The sequence below is a fragment of the Capra hircus genome, chromosome 10, assembly GCF_001704415.2.
Source record: "Capra hircus breed San Clemente chromosome 10, ASM170441v1, whole genome shotgun sequence".
Taxonomy (NCBI): domain Eukaryota; kingdom Metazoa; phylum Chordata; class Mammalia; order Artiodactyla; family Bovidae; genus Capra; species Capra hircus.
Window position 1 is genome coordinate 42165305 of NC_030817.1, and position 17484 is coordinate 42182788.

A 17484-nucleotide genomic window follows, 5' to 3' on the forward strand; every position below is an offset into this window, starting at 1 on the left:
TGCCTCCTCCCTCTTCCCAATAATAGTTACCTTGGTATGTGTTTGCTGCCCTTCCTTTCTTTCCTTCTTTGTTTTGAATTTAAACAATGAAAGGGATTGAATTAATTGTGCTAATGATAGATAAAAGTATGCCCAGAAAGCTTTTTGGGACTTCTATATTTTGGGTTCCTTGTTCACCCTTGAACCTCTACTTCCCTTGGGGGTAAAGAATAGTATTGTGGTTGAGAGCTTAGAGCCAAAACTCTGAGTTCAAATTCTGACTCTTGCACTTACTAGCTGAATGTTCTTGGTCAATTTACTTAATCTCTCTTTGCTTCTGTTTCTTCATCATAAAATGCATTTATCAATAAAGACTTCCTTCATGGATTTGGTAGTTCATGAAAAGTGCTTAGAAGTGTCTGACTCAATGTATTAGCTGCTATTATTATTATTAGGCTGTAGAAATCATACCAAAATGTCAGCCTTATATTGTGATCACTTTGGGTTGTGGCTGTTTGTGGGGGGAGGTATGTGGGATTGTATTTGGAAAGGGATAACAGAAAAGGCCTTCAAGCCCCAAACCATCCAGCTAGGTGGATTTTTTTCTTTTTAACCTGGGAATAAGATGGAGTGAAGTTGTGATGATTCAGAAATATCTGCATCCTAGGGCCCCATGGTCAATTCCATTTTTCATTTTAACAGAAGTGATATTCAGTCCCGGTATGCATGCATTTTGCTCCATGTTCTTACAAGGGCCCAGTGTCTGGGCACAGCCTCCATGCTCTGCGGCAGGCAGACAAGGTGGCCTGGTGGACTTTGGGGCCAACCCTATCAGGCTTTGACTCTTAGCTTAGGTTAATTTTTTCTCACAATCCATGATTTATCATTAAGTGAAAAAATAAGTTTTCAGGATCATGTGTATAATACAATTCCTTCTGAGCACAGCATGGAAAGTTGGGAAAAATTCTTGTGTGTCTATGTGGAGAGGGAGAGAGATATGTGTAGTTTTGAGGACACTGATAAAAAGAAACTGTAATGTCCTAAGCTATTAACATTGGTTATTTAGAAGATAGAATCGGAGGAGGGACATTTCTCTATATATCTTTTTTTTTTAAATTAATTTTTAATTGAAGCTAACTTTCTTTGCAATGTTGTGCTGATTCTGCCATACATCAGTATGAATCAGCCATAGGTATACATATGTCCCCTCCCTCCTGAACCTCCTTCCTACTTGCCACCCCATCCCACCCCTCTAGGTTGTCACAGAGCACCAGTTTGAGCTCCCTGAGTCATACAGCAAATTCCCATTGGCTATGTGTTTTACATATGGTAGTGTATATTTTTACCATGTTACTCTCTCCATTTGTCCCACCCACTTCTTCCCACTCTGTGTCCACAACTCTGTTCTCTATGTCTCCATCTTTATTGCTGCCCTACAAATTGATTCATCTGTACCATCTAGATTCCATATATGTGCATTAATATATATTTGTTCTTCTCTTTCTGACTGCCTTCACTGTGTATAACAGGCTCTAGGTTCATCCACTTCATTAGAACTGACTCAAATGTGTTCCTTTTTGTGGATGAGTAATACTCCACTGTGTATATGTACTGCAGCTTCTTTATCCATTCATCTGTCAGTGGACATCTAGGTTGCTTCCACGTCCTAGCTATAATAAATAGTGCTGCAATGAACTTTGGGGTACATGTGTCCTTTTCAACTATGGTTTTCTCAGGGGCAGCTTAGGTTAATTTATTGAACTTTTTGAGCCTCAGTTTCCTCCTCTATAAAGTAGAAATTATAATTTCAGGGTCATTTTGGAGACTAAGCAGTCAGCACATATGAAATATCCTTGCAGTATTTTGCCTTAGAAGGCATTCAGCATTTCTTAGTTTCCCTTGGAGAAGGCAATGGCACCCCACTCCAGTACTCTTGCCTAGAGAATCCCATGGATGGAGGAGCCTGGTAGGCTGCAGTCCATGGGATCGCTAAGAGTTGGACACGACTGAGCGACTTCACTTTCACTTTTCAGTTTCATGCATTGGAGAAGGAAATGGCAATCCACTCCAGTATTCTTGCCTAGAGAATCCCAGGGATGGGGGAGCCTGGTGGGCTGCTGTCTATGGGGTTGCAGAGTCGGACACGACTGAAGCGACTTAGCAGCAGCAGCAGCAGCAGCAGCAGCAGCAGCAGCAGCAGCAGCTTCCTTTCCTACTGATTCTTTCCTATGTGCTTAATTTATTAGGAAGGCCCTGGTGTAGGAAATATTTTAGGGGAGTGTTTTCAAATTTAATGTGAATACAGATCACCTGGGGTTCTTGTTAAGTGACGGATTCTGACTCAGCAGGTCTAAGGCCCTAGTCTGTATTTCCAGCCTGTCCCCTAGAGACCCTGTTAACTGTGTCTGAAGGCCTCACTTAGAGTAGTGCAGAGGGTGCTGTTTTCTTTCCTTCTTTTGCATCTTATTATTTCTTGTTGGATTTATGTTATCATTTTAATAGTCTTACCACACACATCTGCACACATACAGATCATCTTTTATTAAAGACTGTATGTTGCCAGACACCTAAGAATGTTCAACCTCAACCAGTACAAGTCATGATGGTTGAGGTCTATGAGAAACCTATTATAGACATTTTCTCATGTTCCCCATGGACCTGGAATCCCAAACTGTTTCACATAAAATACAGGGTTCCTGCCTTGTTGAAGGCCTCCTCTCAGAGCCTGGATCCCTCCATCACTCAGATTGCAGGTCAGTTAGGTTAGGGAAGTGGTCTTTGTCTCTTTCTTTATAGTTGGAAGGGAGATGCCTTGAATACTGTGCTTTTGCCCCCACTAAGCATGCTAAATATTTTGAGAGCCACATTCCCCAATTACTAGCCTTTTCCCAGATTCATTAGATTACATCCTCTTCAATATAGATGAAGGAGTTCATTTTGGTGTTTGTGTGTGTGTGATATACGCTTGTGAGCACACATTCTTTGATGGTTCTAGATTTTAGCTGGTTTTTCAGATTTACTTTTGGGAATCCTCTTCAGTGTTGTTTCTTCATAGATACTGATCTTTTAAATATTTGAAGTCCTCCTTTTTCCTTTCCTGCATTATTTACTGGAACTTTTCAGCATGATCCATCCGAGTCAGTTGCATCTCTTATGTTCATTTGGGAACTGGCTGTCATTGTCCTGAGGCAACTTTTCTTGAAGTTAAAAATATGAAACTTGCTAATCTCTTTGAATTAGAGATGTGAAGAAGAAATAATAGCCTTCTTCTTTTTCTAATTAAAGAAAACCTACTCCCCCCGTCCCCTTTAGAACACTTCAAAGTGTATACAAGTTAGAGCTTGGTCATCAATCATGTTACAAAACAAAGCAAGTCTACATCAGTTTCTTTTAGATTTACCTTGGTGCTATTTCATGAAGTTTCTCCTACTTGGCTGGGGTCTACTAAATAGGTTTGCCAGTTTGGGGAAGAATTTGAAAATAGCGCCAGGTAAGCACCCAGGCATTTTGAAAGTTAGTGTGAAGAAGGATTGCATGAAGAGAAAGCTGAGAAAATATTTGAGGTAAAGAAAAGTCAGGGGAGCCATTAACATTTTCACTTTATCTTGATATATCAGTCAGGGTCATAACAAAAAGTAGATGGTACACCCATTCATCAAGGGCAGTTTATTTCGTAGGGATGATGTACATAGCTGGAGATATTGGGAATTCAGAACTAGTTGTAGCTGGGTTGTTATGCCATTGGGTCTGAAAGTGACCTCATCAGGGTGAACTCGCTGCCTCCCCCCTCACCATTCCTCATTTCCTGCCAGAATCCTCTGCTGGAAGAACCCAATGGGAAGCAGAGTACATGGGAACCTCTCAATATAGTTCGTGTTGGGCAGCCTCCTGGGCAGATGGTTGCATGGAGCTGGGTGGATAGCACATGTAGGGGGCAAATCATTGTCTGGAACACTAGTTTTCTTTTGAAAGAAAGAAGTTTCTTTTGGAAGACTTGTTCACCTGAAGACAGTATCAGTCTCGTGAGCTCCTCGAGGGAAGACATTCCATCTATCTGTAGGACACTAGTATTTAAATGACTGTTGAATAGGGCTGTTCATTTTCTTCCTTTTTCTTAACTTGCACTAAGTGTGGTTGACAACAGTTGGATGATGCTGTCTGGGTTAGGGTCTGTGTTCTGAATAGCAAGTCTTTCCATAGGAAATGATGAACATTTTTTGTCTATGTAATTATTCTACTTTTAATAATCTCATTAGTAAAAACTGTCAAAAATAAAGTTTACTGTATTAATATCTTGAAGTCTTTTGTATTATTATTGTCTTCATGAATATCCAGTGTTAGCCAGACAACACATTCATGAATCTTTATCCCTTCTCAGTGACTGTTAAAACCTAACACTGTTATTTCTGCTCTTACTGGATCCCCACTGGTCAGAATATGGGTACACTGTTTAATTTGGGAGCCCATGTGATTTTTGGTTCTTTCCCAGACCGCTTCAAGAGAAGAACCACACAAAAGGCTAAATTAGCTTCATTAACTATCTTAAGTACCTTTAAAAGAAGATCTATGAATAATGCCAAGTTTCTCCTAACTGTCCAGAGGGTAGGAGTCAAAATAGAAATGAGTTTATTGGCTACAAACTTTTGGAAGAGTTTCTCATGTAATCAGATTGTCTTCCCCAATGATTCTCAGGAAGGGATACAGCTAAATGCCACAAGTGACTAGAAGTTTGGAGATGCCTGGGGTTCTTGAAATGCTTGAAAATACATTGGAGGGAGGGTGATGAATTCCTCCTTGGTTAGGGCTTTGCTGTTTTTCTCAGGTTGCATGTGAGTGTATTGAGGTGTTGTGTGTGTGTGAGTCAGGGGGTGTATAGGAGGGGGTTGGGGGATAGGAGAAGTGGATGAGCTTCAAGCATCAGGAATTGGGACCTCAAATTTGATTTGGTTTGTTCTTGAAGTTAACTCCCAATGGGCTTCTTTCCATACACTTTTGTTAATGTGTTTTTGAAGACTCCTTATTCTCATGAAATCTTTTGATATTTTATATAGGTCAAGCATGTATGGAGTATTTATTGTCTTTGCAAGTCACTCTGCCTGATTATACCTACCTCTTGGGGAACATTTTATGGTTCTCTTTTCAGTGTCCCCAAGGATAGAAAGGGCGAGGCAGGCTCACATGTTTCCCCAACATCACCCAGAATGAAAGGCATTCTCTGCTCCTGTTGCATTCCCTGCTATTACGGTCCTCCATTAATGGTTCTGAGTTCAGGTCATGCCACCTCTGGCTAAGGCTGTGGGCCTAGCTCTAATTTTTGCTTATTGTCAGAGTGTGCAAGTTTTCCTTTAACAGGATTTGAAATTAAAAACAACCAACCAAAAAAGCCATTTGTTTCTAGTTTCTTCACATCTCATAGCCATTTAGTATTTGACCTTTTTGCTTTTAGTGTGGAGGTAAAGGGCAAGGGCCACTGGGAAAGCCAGCCTTTGAGCCTGTAGTTATAGTTTATACTACAAGCATGTTTTGTTTGGCAAGCAGGGATTGCCCTCTCCATGTCCCACCTCCCCCTCAAAAAATTTTAGATTGGAATGCTTTAAATGGAATACAAACTCTCGTTTGTCTTGAGTTGCATTACTCCTTACTGTTGAACTGGTTCTCCTAGGGTCACCCAGAATTGTTTAAGTTCTCTCTTTCCCTGAATAATTAAATTGTTATTTTTTAGGGGCAGTGCATGCTACACAGCTTGTGGGATCTTAGTTCCCTGAGAAGAAGTTGAACCTGGGCCCTTGCATTGAGAGCATGGAGTCCTAACCACCAGACCAGGGAATTCCCCCATTTGTTTTTTTTCCTATTCCCACAGCTTACAAGATCTCAATTCCCCAAAGAGGGGTTAAACCTGGGGCCATGGCAGTGAAAGCCTGAAATCCAAACCACTAGGCCACCAGAGGACTCCCCTTGAACAGTTTAAAAAATGGTCCTGAATTCAAGATTAATTATACCTGTTTTTACATTTGACTTGAGATTTAGCTATTCACTTGTATAAATCGAGTGATTTCTCATTCATTATATGAAAATAATAAAATTTAAAATTATATACTTCTTTAGAGTTTATGGGATGTTTTTATCAAATTCATTGGATAATCACAATAATAGCTAGAGAGGTAGGTATTTTCTCCATGTTGTGGATGGGAGGTAATATAGTGTGGTATTTAAGAGTATGGAGTCTGGGGTTAGACAAGCGGAGTTTGAATTTCAGCTTTAGTAATTATTAGCCTAGTCTCAGTTTCTTTGTAAAATGAAGAGGAGATATCTATCTTATAGAGTCATGATGAGAAGTAAATGATTAATTCATGCAAAGCAATTGGAACAGTACCTGGCACATAGTAACAGGTCAATAAATTCTGTGAAAACTGTTATGGTTTATTAATACTATATGAAGAAATGGAAACTCAGAAAAGTTGATCCATCTGTCTAGGGTCACATCTGTCTAGTTGGCAGGAGAGTTGGGGCTCTAACCAAAACTTGAGGCTTCTGATACTGGCTTCTTTCCTCCATATTTACCACCAAATTCCTCATGCATTCTAGGGGGGACTATAAAGTGAGTAATCCTTTATTTCATCTCTCAAATTTTTAATCTTCACTTTCTTTTTGTTTTTCTCCATTAAAACTCTTGGTTATTGTCTGTCTAGTAATGAGATACACATGTCAGAGTTCAGCACGAAAAGTAGCAGAAAAGGATGGGGATGTCCAGAACCTTGCTGATGGACTATCCTTGACACAGAGATGCTGGGGAGTCCTGGGTCCCTCTGAATCTTGAGGAGATAGATAGTCTGCAAAAATTCACATATTTCCATTGAAGTATTCAGTTGTTGCCACACATTCAGAGATTTTTTTTTAAAACAATAAGCATATACTTCTTGATGCTTTAGTGTCTTTTCCCTTAAGAAGGAGAATACTTAAATTTTGAGGATCTCATTTATCATTTCATATCTCTTTGAAGCAGTAGAAAAAGTAGATTATGTTATTTGGGTGTATTATTTGTTGAGGGGTGTTATTTGGGTATATTATTTGGTGAGGGGTAGGGGTGTAATTCGGAGAAGGCAATGGCACCCCACTCCAGTACTCTTGCCTGGAAAATCCCATGGACGGAGGAGCCTGGTAGGCTGCAGTCCATGGGGTAGCTGAGTCAGACACGACTGAGCGACTTCACTTTCACTTTTCACCTTCATGCATTGGAGAAGGAAATGGCAACCCAATCCAGTGTTCTTGCCTGGAGAATCCCAGGGATGGCGGAGCTTGGTGGGCTGCCGTCTATGGGGTTGCACAGGGTCAGACATGATTGAAGCTACTTAGCAGCAGTAGCAGCAGCAGCAGGGGTGTAATTAGTCCAGTGTAAAAATAACAGAAACTTTGGAGTTGGGCACATGAAATCCAAATCCTGGCTTCTCCACTATCTGTGTCTCCAAGTCTCTTTTCCCTCATCTGTATAATGAGGATAAGAAGAGGGTTGTTTGGAGACCTAAAGGAGATAATGTTCATGAAAGAGATGATGCCAGGAACTTAGCATGTAAACATGGCTACTGTTCCTGTTGTGCATGCTGAGTCACTTCAGTCATGTCCGACCCTATGGACTGTAGCCTGCCAGGCTCCTTTGTCCGTGGGATTCTCCAAGTAAGAATGCTGGAGAGGGCTGCCATGCCATTCTCCAGGGGATCTTCCCAACCCAGTGTTTGAGCCTGTGTCTCTTGTGTCTCTTGCATTGGCAGGTAGGTTCTTTACCGCTTGCGCCACCTGGCATTGCTGTTGTGGGAAGGCAATTTTTCACACTGGCCCCTGTCACTTATGTAGGGACCCATGTCTCTTCAGTCCACATAGAATCATGCATGTACTTCTCCTAGGTATATTATTTTTTTTACATTTTAAAATCCAAGTGTTTTGACCTGTTGGTTACTAATTTTAAAAAAAAATGTACTTATTATGGAACATTGCCATCTCTGATGTGTTCATCAGGCCACATACAATGTGCATCATGTCAAAAATACCAAGCTTACCTCGTGTCATGAGGCAGTTAGCATTAGTGAATCCAGGAAGGGATATGACACGGGATCTAGCTGCCCAAGTCTCAGAAAGTGAAAGCAGCAGGTGTTTATTGAATATTTTCTATGTGCTCAGGGTTGTGTGAGGTAGGGAACACAGAATAAATACTAATTCTATCTGTTTCTCACAAGACTGGCAATTTTCTGGGGTAAATATTAGTAGGTGTGATTGAAACCTGACACTATTAAAGAATAATAATGAATACTATGTGATTCAGTTTTGTTGAGTGGATTCTGGTCTGGGCACTGCGTGGCCTCCCATAGACTGATGGATAAAAACACAAGGAAAGCCATACTTAAAGCATGGTTTGGTAAATCGGCATAGAGTTTTATAGAGGAAGAAAAGAGGGATTATATGGTAGATGTGTGCATTTCAGTGGTGGCAAGGGCTTCGGGGAGAGGTGATGCTTGAGTAGAGTGAGGATAGAAAATCACACTGTTAAAGGCACTGAGGGAGTCTGGGTGTGATGAACAGAAAGAACCCTGGTCTGAGCCTAGGGTTTACCAGGTTAGTGGTAGGAGAGCAGGCTGGAGATGTGAGCAAGGGATAAGTCATTAGAGATGTTGTGTACCGCGATGAGAAGTGTGATTATCAAGGCACTAGCAGCCACGCAAGCAAGAGGTAATTATAGCAGTGCTTTAGAATGACCACTCTAGGAGAAGCTTCCAGTGAAATATGTGAGAAATATATGCCTGGATTAAGTCTTAGAAGAAAAAAATGAATGAGTGAGTGAGGAATAGAGTAAGTGGATGATATTAACTGTCAGTATTGTAGGGATGTAGAGAAACAGGATGCCAAAATGGGAACAGCATTGAAGGAAAACTGTACGATGGAGGAAGATTTGAGTGGCCAGTCGGCCAGTCCAGCGACTTGCCCATAGTGGGTAGCCACTAAGCTGGATATTGAATAGCAATAGGATTTATATGAGAGAAGACAGGAAATAATTCCAGGTTACATAAATGTGTGAGACGGTCATGGAGACAAATATAATTGGATAAGAGTGGTAGATAATATGATTTCATGTGCAGATTGGTTGCATATTTTGGAAGGCTTTGAAATGCCACGTTGAGGAATTTGAACTTATTTTATTAATCAATCGAAAGCCATAGAAGATTCTTAAATAGATATTTTGACGTTTCCAGTTTGGATTAGAAATTTGTTCATTTATTGGGCCTCGTCATCTTGATTGGAGGAAGATGTGTTTGATGAGATGATGCTGGTCTTGATTCTTGCATTTAATGGAAATGCCACAGAGCAGCTTTACTTTTGGATTGGAAAATGAAGCTGGGTGACCTCACTTTGGCTGTGGGGAGACTGTGCACTAGTACACTGTTGGAAGACAAAGCAAGCTGAGGCAGAAATGAATGAGTGCCCAGATGAGATTTTTGATGATGCCAGTTTAGAGAGGGATGGAGCAAATAAAAAGATGGGAGAAACTGCTTGCTCTGAGGAATCTTTTAGGGATAGCAAATACAGTCAGCCTCTTTATATATTCAGGTTCTGCATCTGTGGATTCAGCCAACCATGGATCAAAAATATTCCAAGAAAATTTCTAAAAATTTCCCCAAAGCAAAACTTGAATTTGCTGGGCACTAGTAACTATTCAGAGTTGGACTGTGAAGAAAGCTGAGTGCCGAAGAATTGATGCTTTTGAACTGTGGTGTTGGAGAAGACTCTTGAGAGTCCCTTGGACTGCAAGGAGATCCAACCAATCCATTCTGAAGGAGATCAGCCCTGGGTGTTCATTGGAAGGACTGATGCTGAAGCTGAAACTCCAGTACTTTGGCCACCTCATGCGAAGAGTTGACTCATGGGAAAAGACCCTGATCCTGGGAGGGATTGGGGGCAGGAGGAGAAGGGGACAACAGAGGATGTGATAGCTGGATGGCATCACCGACTCGATGGACATGAGTTTGGGTAAACTCCGGGAGTTGGTGATGGATAGGGAGGCCTGGCGTGCTGTGATTCACAGGGTCGCAAAGAGTCTGCTGTAATTCATAGGGTCGCAAAGAGTCAGACATGACTGAGCGACTGAACTGAACTGAGCAACTATTCACATGGCATTCACATTTTATTTATAACTATTTACATAGCATTTACATTCTATTATAGGTATTATAAGTATTTTAGAAATGATCTAAAGTGTAGGAGATGATGTGCATAGGTTATATGTAAGTGCTTTGCCATATTACATAAGGAACTTGAATATCCTTGGATTTTTGTTAAGCAATGCTATAGGCAGCTACTATCAATGGATTAGAACTGCCCTGGAATTCAAACCCATCTGTCATGTCTGGAGTGGAAAATGAATGAGCAACAGATTATGATGTACTCACAGTGCAAATCTATTTTACTTTTCCAGGTGGAGCTTGCAGAAATCTGCGCCAAGAGTGAGCGTTACATTGGTACTGAAGGAGGAGGGATGGACCAGTCCATATCATTTCTTGCAGAAGAAGGAACTGTAGGTGACATTGAACTATTTGGAAATGTCAGCTTGGGAAAGTTCATGCAGAAAGGTCCTCAGTGTGTTTGTTTCTGGGTGGCCTGTTCTATTAGGCTGTATTTTAGGATGATATTTCTTAACTCCTTTGTAATTCAAGTTTATCTCCAATTCACTTCCATTTCATGTTGATCACCTCTCCCTTAAGCTTTCAGAATTGTACCTCAAGTCTCTTTTCCTTTTGTGTCTAGGGTTTTTTCCTCCTTCTAATTCATCGTTAGTATGCTATTTCTCAACTCGTTAGTTACTGGGACTTCTTTTCCTGCTCTTGTCCCAAATCACTGCATCTCATGGCATTTTCATAATCTCCTGTTGGTTTTAAACCCCAATGTTAGTTCTCTTGCTACATATATTCACAACCCCTCTCTTTTATAATTTACTCTATGGTATCATTTTTCTCTGTCAACATTTTTGGGGCTTTAGTGGTAGGGAGAAGAATGCTGACAGGAAGCCAGGAATGAATTCCTTAGCCAATACTACTTCCCCTTGGCTAGGCTATAACTCCCATAGGCAGAACAGAGGTTTTGGTAGTTGCCATAAACTGCCCATTTCCAAAATAGAAACAGACATTAAAAAAAAAATCTTTTCTTAGTATTCCTACAGGCTTGGCTATTTTCCAAGAATACCTGGATTTCTTCCTATTAAGAGTATTTGTTGTTGATTCCCCTAAGCCAAAGACAGGAGACATGAAGAAACCTGGTTTATGCTAAGAAAAAACTCTGGGTGTTTTGGATGAGACCTGACAAGTAGACATGATGGCAAGTGTCCTGTTGTTAAGATAAGTTAGCTGTAGAGTCTTAAACAAAGTCCAGATTCTTTGGGCTTGCAAAGCACTTCATAATCTGACCCTTGGTTTACCAGCCCTCCAATTCTATCATCTCACCATGCCTCAGCCCTCAACCTCCAAGCTATAGCTAAATTGCAATACCTAAAACCTTATGTTGTTTTTGGCCTTTGAAATTTTATATACTCTTTCCTCTTCTCGACATTTTATTTGGGGAAACAAACCCTCTGTCTGTCCTACTTTTGTTCATCCTTTAAGACTCAGATTTCCTTTTTTTTTTTAGAGCCTACACTAGGCTATACCTAATGAACCAACACAACATTGTAAAGCGATTATTCTCCAGTTAAAAATAAAGATTAAAAATATTTGAATTGATAAATGAATGCATTTTGGGGAACAATTTTTACTAAGGCAAATCATAAATGTTTAAGCAGTTTTTAAATTCTAGTACTTTATATCTCACCTGTCATTTTTTTCCCAATAGGCCAAGTTGATAGAATTTAGTCCTCTGAGGGCAACTGATGTGAAACTCCCAAGTGGAGCAGTGTTTGTGATTGCCAACAGTTGTGTGGAAATGAATAAGGCAGCAACTTCTCATTTCAATATCAGGGTGATGGAGTGTCGGCTGGCTGCAAAGGTATGGACTTGGCCAATTTGTGAAACTTGAAGTAGGCTTTCTCTTGTTCTTTTTCTCTTTGTTCCCTGTTATTTTGTCTCTTTCCCTAAAATTTAGGGCAACATTCTGACAGCAGTAATATTATAACTGAAGTTTTTAGTATAGAGCAATTTGATTTCCAGCTCAGCAGATAAATAAACCAATAGGTATGCCCTGTAACTTCTAGCTATTTAGAAGTTACTTGAACTTTACAGTTGAGTCTTCTAGCATGGCACTGGGGAGATGATGACACTTCAACTTATATCTGTGAAACACAGGCCATGGGTTAGGTATATGGGTGGAGAAAGCTAAGTTGGAGGTGATTATTGGGAGATGACCATAACTAATCATGTTTCTTCAACAAAAGTGATAATAGCCTCAATCCTTGGTCCTCTTACTAGCACCATTGGCCATCATTGGTCCCTTAAAAAATGCAGGCTTGGTGTCTACTAGAGAAACACAAACCACAAGGTTCGTGTTCTCTGTTCCCCAATTTAGAAGACACTTGCCAGTCATGTCTTAAATCTACTTAGGAAGTATTCACTGAATATCTTTAGTGAGAAATGTTTTAATATTAACTCTTCTGGTCAGTGCATACATGAGAAGTAGTGCAGTTAACCTTTCAATGTCAAAGACTTCAGTGAATTTTGTTTTTCCCTTTTTAGGGCAAGCCGCCTCTTCCAGGAGATGGAAGAAATTAGTGTCTTATTTGTTTAAGGGCTTATTCCTGTTGACTTTTTGAGATAGATGAGTAAGTGCTGCCTTCCTGAGGAGACCTCAAACATACACAACATTGTTTTCAGAGTTTTATCATGAAATTAGATATCATCTATGAGATCCATAGGAAAGCCAAAACAAGTACAAGATATGTGAAGTGGGTTCATGTTGTAATGACTCTTTTCCAAAGATACAAGGAGAAAAAGAAATAAAATTGTGGTGCTGAATCTCTGTAGTGAAAAGTTGTCAGAATGGGATGTGGGGGGATGTCTTTTTGCAGCTAATAGAAAAAGGGTTTCTCCTTCGTAAGAGGTAGCTGAAAACCTTAATCCACTGCAGGACCTTTTGTTCCTGAGGCCGTCTTCTGAGTTTAACTGTATAACGCCATGTGCATTTTAGAGGGACTTTAGTCAGTGAAACTGATTTCCTGCCACACACTCCTCCCAACTGATGTAGATAAAACTCATTATTTTAAGTACTCTGACTTTTTCTCTCTTTTAAAATGTGGAGGAAAGAAAATGGAAGGGCTTTATCAAGATGCAGAATATTTTGTAAATCATGTTGCTGCTAATCATGAGAATCTAAGATTATATATATGTACAAAAGAAGAATAAAGATAAAATTTATTGCTAATATAGAAAACTGCTAATATAAGCTATGCAGATAGATGTTGATGTTAAGAATATGCTTATGCCTAGCAAATGCAGACTGAAATTCGGCTAAGCATGTTTTCCTTATAATATGGTGCCATCTTTCTGTTTTCAGCAACATATGAATGAGTATAATTTTTATTTGGAAATGGTCTCGTTAAATCAGGAAATAAACTCTCATGTTAAAAAAGTAAAGAAGCTTTTCTTATTCTGAGTAAACTTTCTGCTTTCAGATAATAAAAATGGAGGGTCAGTGGAGAAATGATTAATCAAGATAGCTTTGAAAATGAGACTGATTAGGTAGAGCTGCACATGGCAAAACTATAATAAGTAATACTTATTTTTCCCCTCTTATTTTCCCAAGATCCTTTTTTGAAAAATGAGTACCTTTTTGTGTCTCCATAGCACAGGAAAGGACACTAAACTAATAAAGATGTTTTTTCTTTGTTTTGCTTTAATGTTCACAGTTTCTTCTGTTCTTAGGTCTTCCTCCTCTCTTTCTGTTCCTCCCTGCTCTTCTTCTAACAGCTTCCCAAAACTAATTAATGCAGATGCACTTAAAGTTAGAGTCTTTAGAGGCATTTCAACTGAAATTTAAAACATTTCAAGGCAAACACAATAGAGATTTATAATTATAACTTGCGTAAATGATTCTTTTAAGTGAAGCACATTTTTATGTTCTTAAATTAACAAAGTAACAAGAAATCTTTAATGAAAATTTTTTCATATTTTATATATATTCAGTGGCTTAAACTTTCCCAGAAATGCTTTATGTCTATTAGAAGAGAGTATCCCTTAATTATATTGAGGGACAAAATGTGTGATGCAGGAGGGAAGGGAAATGACGCTGTTGGCATTTTGCGTATCCTGAGCTCCTTGTGGCATCATGTGAAGCAATAAAGAAGGTTTCATGCGGTCCTTTGACACTTCAGGGAAAATTTACAGTGTGACTCTTTTTTTAACAGAGCCTGTCTTGTCAGCTGACATCACTCATTCAGTAGTTTTTAGCTCCTGCCTCTTAGTGGTCAATATGGAGCTTATTCTTTGTGTGGTGAGAAGTGGGTATAACGTTCTCAGGGCTTCTGCAGTTTTTTTGGAACCTGAGTGGAGAAAAAACAAACACCCAGGAATCTAGCCAGTTTCACTCAGCCTGTTGATTTAGTAGAGCTCACTCTGCCGGGACGCTGGCATGGAGTATTCCCAGGACAGTGAGTCCTGGCCGCTGGGCAGGGCACGCACACACTGGGAATAGGGTCTATGTGTTGGTGGAACCAGGTGTAGCAGGGCCTTCAGTGCCATGCTGAGGATCACCCAGGCTTGGTCCTGGAAGCAGTGGGAGCTGCTAATATTAACGTACTCTAGAAACATTAAGTTGGCCGCAGGAACTTTTACTTGTTTGAAGAGAAGTTTTAAAGTGTCAGTGGGGATGGGATCACAAGAGAGGGATGCAAAAGGAAAGAAGCTCTGACTGGACCTGGTGAAAGGTCAGGTATAAGGCTGTGACTGGGTTTCTGTCTTCCTTTTGGTATAAATGCTATTACTTTGAGGAAGTTTTCCCTGACCACCCTCCCCACTGCCATTAAATGTCCTTTTATATGCTCTTGTCACATCCTATATTTTTCCACTGTAGCAGTTTATCACATGGAGGAAGTTCTTCACTGTATAATTATTTCTTGATGCCTGTCTCCTTGGGTTGACTATGAGCTGCATCAGTCATGAGCCGCGAGTGCTTCATTCAGAGGAGCGAACATGCATTGCATGCAGTTGTGTGCAAGTGAAGGTGAAGTGTTGAGTTGCAAAAGGCTATAGTTTTAAGCTGAAGTGATGGGAAGCATAGTGCTGCGACTCATAGGTATGGGGAACATAGGATGGAAGGTGATAGGAAAGTGGGAGGTGATGACACTTGCCCGTGTTTTCTTACAAGTGGTTAGAAATTGGAGCTTGGCATGTTTCTCTTGGCTTGGGCAAAACCTTCAGGTGTATTTATTTTGAGATAATAGTTGAGACTAAGGATTGAGTTCAGTTTGCTGAACCCAGAATGGAGTGTGGAGAGAAGGTGACAAGAGAAGATCAGAAGGCTGGGGGTGTTAAACTTGGGAGATATCTTTAGTAATAACAAAAGGAGAAAACTGAGTCACGGATGGAAATGTAAGGACCAGAGAGGTGAGAGGGAAGCTGGGAGAATTCAGTGCTACAGGGAATGTGAAGAAGGTAGGTAGTGAAAAATCCCAGAAGCCACCAATTTATTGAGTAATAAGAAGACTGAGAAATCCTGTGGCTTTGGAAGTTCTTTTGGAGATAAGAAGGACCTCTGGGAAACCATCTTCAACAGAGAGAGTGGCCACGGAGGGCTCAGAAGTGGTGACTTGGGTCATTGGTTTTAGTTGTCAGACAGCAAAAGAGAAGGAGAAATGAAGAGCAGTAGCTTTAGTTATAAGAATTTGATGAGTGGAAACACCTGTATATGTTTGAAGGCCCAGGAAAAGGTGTCTTGTGGGGAAGGTATAACCAGAGAGACATTATTTAATCTTTACTGTAGCGTATGAGGTAGCCATTATGTATCCCATTTTACAAATAGGGAATTTCCAGTCAAAGTGGGTTGTAATTTGTTCTAAGTAAGGGCAGGAGTCTAGCCTTCTTTTTGCATTGTGCCCCTTAAGAGTTAGGCATGCATGAGCTCCAGAGCACCGGGCTTGAGGATGACTTAGGAAAAAGATAGACTGTGCTGAGGGTACAGTGAGGATGGTAGCAGAGTCATTCTCCACAGCTTTGCAGATTTCTTCAGACTTATTCTGTGGCCTGCAAACTAATATGGAGGACACGGAGAGTGGGAATGACTAACACAGAGGAGGGTCAACATTGTGAGTGTGTTCATGATGGTTATGAACTCAACATGGGCCCAGAAGTCGCTGGGGGATGGTTCCATGTAGCTGGAAGAGGGTGAGGGGAAGATAGCAAAAAAAAGGATCCACAAAAAAAAGTTGTATATAATCCCATTTATATCAAACTATATGTATATAGGTATGCATGAAGTATGCATAAAAATGTATCATAGGATGTAAGATGGGAAACTGATGGTTATCTTATTGGGATGATTACAGATGATTTTCTTCATCATTTTTTTTTAATCCTCAAATTGTTACATGTTTCTTCAGATTTAAAGATAAGCATGTGTGATTTATAGAACCCAAACCACCACCAACACAGCTGCTTTTGTTGTGTGGAAAATAACTTTTCAGAGAAGGGATTTGAAATTTTATCCTTTGCTGACCTAGTGAGGAGAAAGACTTGGTACTTTCCCCATTGATTTGTTGATACTGCAGAATGCAATGCGAAAGTCAGAGAGAGGTGGGTTCTGACAGATAGGCTCCTGAGTTAGGGTCCATATGTTAGCACTTTCCTACCACACCCTCTTACTCGAAGCTCCAGGGAGCCTCCCGGACTGAGGATATTTTCCAGTTGGAGGAGAGTGATGATTTTGCATATGGGACAACCTGTAAGTCTAGGGAGCTAAAACCCTTGGAATCAGCCCTCAATCAATGGTAGATGAGAGTTAGGGGATAAATACCTGATCTTTCTTGTCTGAGTTGTACACATCTGAGGTATATACATACAGGTCCCAGAGGGCCCAGCAGGCCCAACCTCACAAATTCCCATATCATTGCACATTGTATTGGCTTTTCTTCCTGTCTCATTTTCCACCCTTCTGCCAAAACTTCTCTGTATCACCCTCTCCCCACAAATTCTTGTCTCGGGGCCTGCTTCCAAGAGAAATCAGCCTAAGACAGGGTCTCAGCACAATTTATCTACTTCTTTGCATGACTGTGGACAAAATATTCATAGACTGCTTTCTTTTCCACAAAGCATCAGCCAGGCTCAGGAACCTCCCAGGAATGGAATCTGAAATAGTGAAAAGGAAATGGTAGATGCTGGCTTAGAACTGCTTTCTCTGATATCCCCAGCCTGCTCCTGAGTGAGGAACTTGTCACAAAATGACCCCTAGCCCTGCTTCACGAATGTGAAGTAGGGCCAGGCACCCGGGCTGTGAGTGGCAAATTCCTTCACGAAGTTCTGTGTTTGGGCAACAGATCTTACCCATCCA

General features: G+C 40.5%; 1 protein-coding gene across 4 annotated transcripts in view; it reads left to right on the forward strand.

The window, feature by feature from the left end:
• The window catches only part of GALK2 (galactokinase 2), a 154690-nt gene that overhangs the window by 88030 nt on the left and 49176 nt on the right, over positions 1 to 17484 (forward strand). For all 4 annotated transcript variants that reach the window (XM_005685796.3, XM_005685795.3, XM_018054176.1 and 1 more), the window contains 2 exons: positions 10439 to 10537; positions 11845 to 11997. In XM_005685796.3, the coding sequence (XP_005685853.2) occupies positions 10439 to 10537; positions 11845 to 11997 (252 nt within the window). The remainder of the gene's footprint in view (positions 1 to 10438; positions 10538 to 11844; positions 11998 to 17484) is intronic.